Source organism: Trachemys scripta, chromosome 16, assembly GCF_013100865.1.
Source record: "Trachemys scripta elegans isolate TJP31775 chromosome 16, CAS_Tse_1.0, whole genome shotgun sequence".
Classification (NCBI taxonomy): domain Eukaryota; kingdom Metazoa; phylum Chordata; order Testudines; family Emydidae; genus Trachemys; species Trachemys scripta.
Genome location: NC_048313.1, coordinates 18,595,558 through 18,601,557, shown reverse-complemented (window position 1 = coordinate 18,601,557; position 6,000 = coordinate 18,595,558). Strand labels below are relative to the sequence as shown.

At 43.4% G+C, this 6,000-nt stretch overlaps 1 protein-coding gene across 1 annotated transcript in view; it reads left to right on the top strand.

Moving 5' to 3' along the window:
- Positions 1 to 857: 857 nt before the first annotated feature.
- Positions 858 to 6,000, top strand: part of LOC117889001 (keratin, type II cytoskeletal 4-like) — a 28,818-nt gene continuing 23,675 nt past the window's right edge. Inside the window, exons 1-6 of the mRNA XM_034792801.1 lie at positions 858 to 1,352; positions 3,024 to 3,238; positions 4,196 to 4,256; positions 4,951 to 5,046; positions 5,552 to 5,716; positions 5,800 to 5,925. Coding sequence (XP_034648692.1) covers positions 858 to 1,352; positions 3,024 to 3,238; positions 4,196 to 4,256; positions 4,951 to 5,046; positions 5,552 to 5,716; positions 5,800 to 5,925 — 1,158 coding nt within the window. The remainder of the gene's footprint in view (positions 1,353 to 3,023; positions 3,239 to 4,195; positions 4,257 to 4,950; positions 5,047 to 5,551; positions 5,717 to 5,799; positions 5,926 to 6,000) is intronic.

Here is a 6,000-nt window from a genome sequence, read left to right as displayed (position 1 = left end):
GTTTCAAAACTAAACAGTTTTGAAACTGGTTTTTTTGTTCCCCTCCCCCCCCAAAACAAAGCAAATAAACAAAAAAACAATAGTTTCAGGTAGAATGAAATATTTTGTTCGAACTGAAGCTAAATTTTGTTTGGTTTTTCAATTCAGTTTCATTACGTTGGATGTTTTTTTACTCTTTACAATGATTTTTAAAACCAAATCTGGCTAATGTTTTGAAATGAAAAATCAAAATGATTTATTTCATTTTTTTTTCCCCAGGCAAAGCTCTTTGCTGAATTTAACGTGATTTTGTAAATAGCTTTGGTCACCCCGGAAATGCATTTTTCTGGCAAGTTTACGGTTTGACTGAAAAAGGTCACCAAACATGAGCCCAACACACTGGCGGGAGGAAAAAGGACAGCTCTTGAAACTATAGCCGTAAAATGCAAATCTGCAGAATGTACTGTCACATTATAAAACCCAAGGGACAGAGGAATAAAAACCACAATTGCAAACAAACTATGAAGACTCTCATGAATACATCCGCTAAGCTATAATTAGTATAAAATGAGAATACTTTAAACAAGAATATCTTCTGAGCAAAGCTTGCAAACAAAGCATTTTAAATGCGTTATTATTTCATAAGTGGTTAATGTTTACTATGAAGCTTTGCATGTTGCAAAGCATATACTGCTGCTAGGCAAACCAAACCCTTGAAAACTTGAAATTAATTTTCTGATCCAACCAAGCCCAGCTTCACTATCATATATAAGGGGTAGTGTCAAGGTGTCACATCAGAGGAGTCCTTTCTCCTTCGCTTTTTGCTGCTGTCACGCACCGCAGCTCCCGATACTTGTTCCCGATTCAAATAAGCCGCCATGAACAGACAGACGTTTTTTGCAAGCTCCACCGTTGGACGAAAGGGCTTCAGTTCAACGTCTGACGTCCTAAGCGGACACAGAACCTGTGTGGCCTCGGTAGGCCCGCCGGTCGAAAGATGTAAAGTTGGTGGCTACAGCAGCAGGAGTGTCTGCCACCTGGGTGGAAGCACAAGAATTGCCGATGTTGTGGGCTGCCCTAGTGGTGCTGGATGCTACGGAGGTTATGGTGATGGTGGCACAGCTTGGGGCAGTGTTGGTTATGGCAGCTCTGGAGGCTTTAGCGGCAGGGTAGGTCTTTGCGGACCCAGAGGCTATGGAACTTTTGGAGGTTATGCCGATTGCAGGAGCGATGGTATCCGAGGGGTCAGCGTCAACGAGTCCCTCCTGAAGCCGCTCTGTGTGGGAGTTGACCCACAAGAACATCAGGCACGAGAACACGAGAGGGAACAGATGAAGACCCTGAACAACCAATTTGCCTGCTTCATTGACAAGGTGAGAGCATCGATGTTTTCTATATTTCCTTTAATAAAACAAAGAGAATGGCCCATGGTGCAGATTTCTAATCCGGATTTGCATCCAGATCCAAATTTCCCCATGTTCAGACTGTGACCTTTGGAACAAGAGCATAAGATTGTCCTTGAATTGGGGCCTAGTCAAATCCCTACTGAAATCAGTGGAAAGACACCCAAATTCACTTAACTGGATTTGGATCATGCCCTGAGACAGAGCCACTGCGGTACTTAACTCTTTGGAAAGTCTCCGTCACTTGAAGGCTTTAAATCAAGGCTAGATGACTTTCTAAAAGATCTACTCTGTCTCAACCAGAAGTTATGAAGGGGGGTTCCAAAGAGGATGGAGCTCGGCTGTTCTCAGTGGTGGCAGATGTCAGAACAAGGAGCAATGGTCTTAAGCTGCAGTGGGGGAGGTCTAGGTTGGATATTAGGAAGCACTATTTCACTAGGAGGGTGGTGAAGCACTGGAATGGGTTACCTAGGGAGGTGGTGGAATCTCCATCCTTAGCGGTTTTTAAGGTCCGGCTTCACAAAGTCCTCGCTGGGATGATTTAGTTGGGGAATGGTCCTGCTTTGAGCAGGGGGTTGGACTAGATGACCTCCCGAGGTCGCTTCCAACCCTAATATTCTAAGATTCTATGATGCAGGAACTGTTGGGTAAAATTCTATGGCTTGTGTTATGTCAGGTCAGACTAGATGACTGAAATGGTTCCTCTTGCCTTAACATCTACGAAGCTATTAAATAAACAATATGAAAGACCAAGTGTGCCTGGGTGATGGTTGTCTGCAGTCACCCTTCAAGTCTGTTGTTTCCACATTCTCCAATGAGGTCTGCGTTAAAGTTCTACGGCCATTGAGAATGTTTTGTGCTAGGTGGAACAGAAACAATGGCACTATTGTTTTCATCCAATGATGGGAAACGTAGTGGGTTTTTTTGGAGTCATTATTTAGTTTATTGAAAGGAATGCAACATCTGGCCTTGATTCCATTCACAAGAATAATTGTAGTGAAGTCAATGGAATGGGATGGTTATGAAAAGATCCTCCTCCTCCTTGATTTGCAATTTGCTGGGCACTACCTGGGCAATCACCACTCAATGACACCGAATGAGTTTGTGATCCTCTTACATTCAGCATTACTCTCCTTCGAAGTACCAGGACGAGGAGACAAAGATAGAGCTTTAGACTTAAATTTATTTCCTTGGCCTTTTGATGTTTATATTTGACACACAAAGTTATATTAATATCAGTCTTGGGCATTGATTTAGTTGGTGCTGGTCCTGCTTTGAGCAGGGGATTGGACTAGATGACCTCCTGAGGTCTCTTCCAACCCTAATATTCTATGATTCTATGATTTCAATACCATCGGGATACGTGTAATATGAAGGTGAATGGAATACAGTATTTGTTAGCTTAAAATGTATTCAACTTCGATATATATTTATGATTACTCAGAGGAGGGGAGAGTTACTATTAAGTATCATTTCCCAAAGATCTGCTTCCTTTGGCCCTCTAGTTGCCAAATATTCTGTTCCTGCCTCTGGAATACTAATAACAGTTCCTGAATCAAAAAGGACAGTTTAACTTAGGGTCTTTCTTTCTTTGGTGGCAGCTTTCGGAGATTTAAAAAATTGCTGAATTTTGGTTTACAGGTTCGACACCTGGAGCAGCAGAACAAGGTGCTGGAGACCAAATGGAACCTCTTGCAGCAGTGTGTTCCTCCAGCCCCACAGAAAAATCTCGAGCAGTGCTTTGAGAATTATATCTGCAGCCTGAGGAAGCAGCTCGAGGATTTGTTAAGTGACAAGGAACAACTGACCTGTGAAGAGTCTGCATCAAGGAAGCTTGTGGATGAATTCAAATGCAAGTAAGAGATTATCCATCATTTCCTTTCTTCTCAGTTTGCTCTATTTCTTGTGATCTCCTCTAGCTGCTGTGGGAAATGAAAAAAGATTGTGGCCTGATTCATCACTGTATTATTCCAGTCTTTAACTGGTATGACTATTGTAGTAGGAAGAGAGCCTGAGACATAAGCCCTTGTATTAGAGACCTGAGGTCTGAACTACAGTGGTGGTCAAAACTTTTCCAGTATGAAGCAAAGTCAGGTTGTGAGCAAGAGGCAGGCCATGCTCACAGAATTTGGCAAGCACAGGGCTGATATTGCAAAAACACATATTCCAGAAGGGTGGTACCAGAACACCTCAATACTAGCACATTCCCCACAGATAACAGGAACACACTGACCCATCCTAAAGATAAGGTCAGGATAACAGCATAATGAATAAAAATGTTTTAATCAAACCAACATGTACAAGGCATTGAGTGGCACCCAAATACGTCAGCGGTGGCACCCTGATTTGTAATTTGTTTGTATCCGTGTATAAAAATGTATCTCAAAGGGAGTGTCTTTGGCCAGCCTATGGAGCAGTGGAAAGTCCCACCAGTGACTGAGCTGCGTCCATTGTCACAAGCATACATGTCTTAGTATCTTCGGAGAGTCTTCCAGGTGTCATTACCGTGCTTTGTTGACAATAAACCTGGCCGGGCACCTTTGCTACTAAACCAAGTCTTGTGGTCTTCTTGAGCAGTTCGATCGAAGCCTGCTGTAGGTGCTATCTGGCCAGAGCCAGTGCAGCACGCAGCGAGAACACACGCATGCCGCCAAATATCTAACAACAGCGATATCAATTGAAATAGCATTTGCGATTGGTGAAACAGACCCAATGTTGATTTCAAATTGAAAGAGAAAAATGTTGCCCATGTGTGTTATGGCAGTTGGCAAAACAAGCACCAACTCACCGCTGTCTCTTCTCTTTTCCCACAGGTACGAAGAGGAAATCAGCAGGCGCACAGCAGCAGAGACCGAGTTTGTGGTGCTCAAGAAGGTGAGAAATTCAGGTGGCTAAAAGAGGAAGCGAGGATCTGTAAATATAGCTATAACCATTTTGCATGGATGCCGCAGCAGTAGGAAGTTATTAGGAGATACCTGATGATGGTAGCATGAGGAAAAGGCACATCTTTGCACACATACTGGACGGTGTGGAAAAAGGATATAGATGGGAATGGGAGAAGAAGTTGAACGTCATTTAAGCTAGCATCATAGCAAATCACAAGCAAACATAACACACTCAAGTTGCTGTTCATGTCATTATTTGTAAGTGGGGCCTGACGGAGAGAGCAAAAACGGTTGTAGCTGGACAGCAATGGAATAATAAAGGCCCACTAATGACTGATATTTTAATCATCTAAAGAGGTGCATCTTAATTTTTCTTCCTTGCTAGATCCATTGTAGGTAGATCTCAGAAAATGAGACAAAAACACTGAATATTTAGAGTTCATATTTAAACTTTCATTAGTCAATACTGGGTTTTCCACCAAGTCCTAAGTACCGAAGAGGACTTTTCCTCCCCATTGACTTTGAGGTGGGTTGATTTTCCTCTGGGAGGCCCGGGAGCCCCTTGAGGAAGCCTGCCAAATCGAGACATTCTGTTCCACAAGCCTGATGGAAACAGACAACAGGCTTTGCCTCCGATACTGTTTCCCCAGTGTTTTGGAATACCTGTGGCCTTTTTTCCTCAGGAGGCGGACGGTACCTTGCTGCACAAGGAAGAGCTAGAGGTGAACACGACCTTGTCGAAGCAGAAGCTGGAATTTCTGAGATGTGTGTTTGATGAGGTAAGGATTCTTCTTATGCTGCCGGCCATGGAAATTCAGTACCATGCTTCTCCTTGAAATCATCATCATATTGCATAGAGCCCAGATTACTAGAGGCAGCAAGGACTCCATAGCTAGAAACTCCACCTGGGTGATTGCCTCTAGGAAACATTTACTAATCCACCCCTAAACATGGAATTATGAAGCCTATATAATGTTACGCCATAATGCATGAATCTTCACCCTGGATCTATCTGGTGACAATGCCTGGGAACAATGAGACCCGTCTTTTCCTCCCCAAATCCATCAGAAATTGGACATGTCCTACCTACCTGGTTGGCCTGCCCCTACTCCTAAGAGGAAAGACTTCTGTATTTCTCATAGGCAAAGCCCTTTACGTTGGTCTTTGGTTGCAGGATCGGAACTAGCCCAGTGAAGAGAGACCCTTTGTCCTTGAGTGAACATCTTGGAAGTATGGATAAGGGAGGGGGCTTTAAATGACACCTAAGACTTTATGCAATTGCAGGAGAGAGCTCAGATGGATGGCCAGTTCTGCGACACGGCAGTTGTTGTGAAAATGGACAACAGCAGAGACCTGGACACGGACTGCATAATCAAGAATGTTGAAGGCTGGTATAAAGAGATTGCTCAGAGGAGCAAAGAAGAAGTTGATGTTTTGTACCAAACCAGGGTGAGTCGCAAATGAGACAGATACGATATAGGCTATTGTATGATGCAAGTTCAATTAACCATCAGTTTGTTTCTGGATACCAGTTCGAGGAGCTTCAGGACCAAAGGGGCAGATTCTGTGAGGATCTAGAGAGAAACAAGCATGAGATTGCAGAACTAACCCGTCTGATCCAGAAGCTGCAGGGTGAGACTGACCACGTAAAGAAACAGGTAGGAGTGATTAGAAGTTTTGATTTTCTGATGAAACGTGCCAGATTTGGTGTATTAGTATGGATGATATATTGG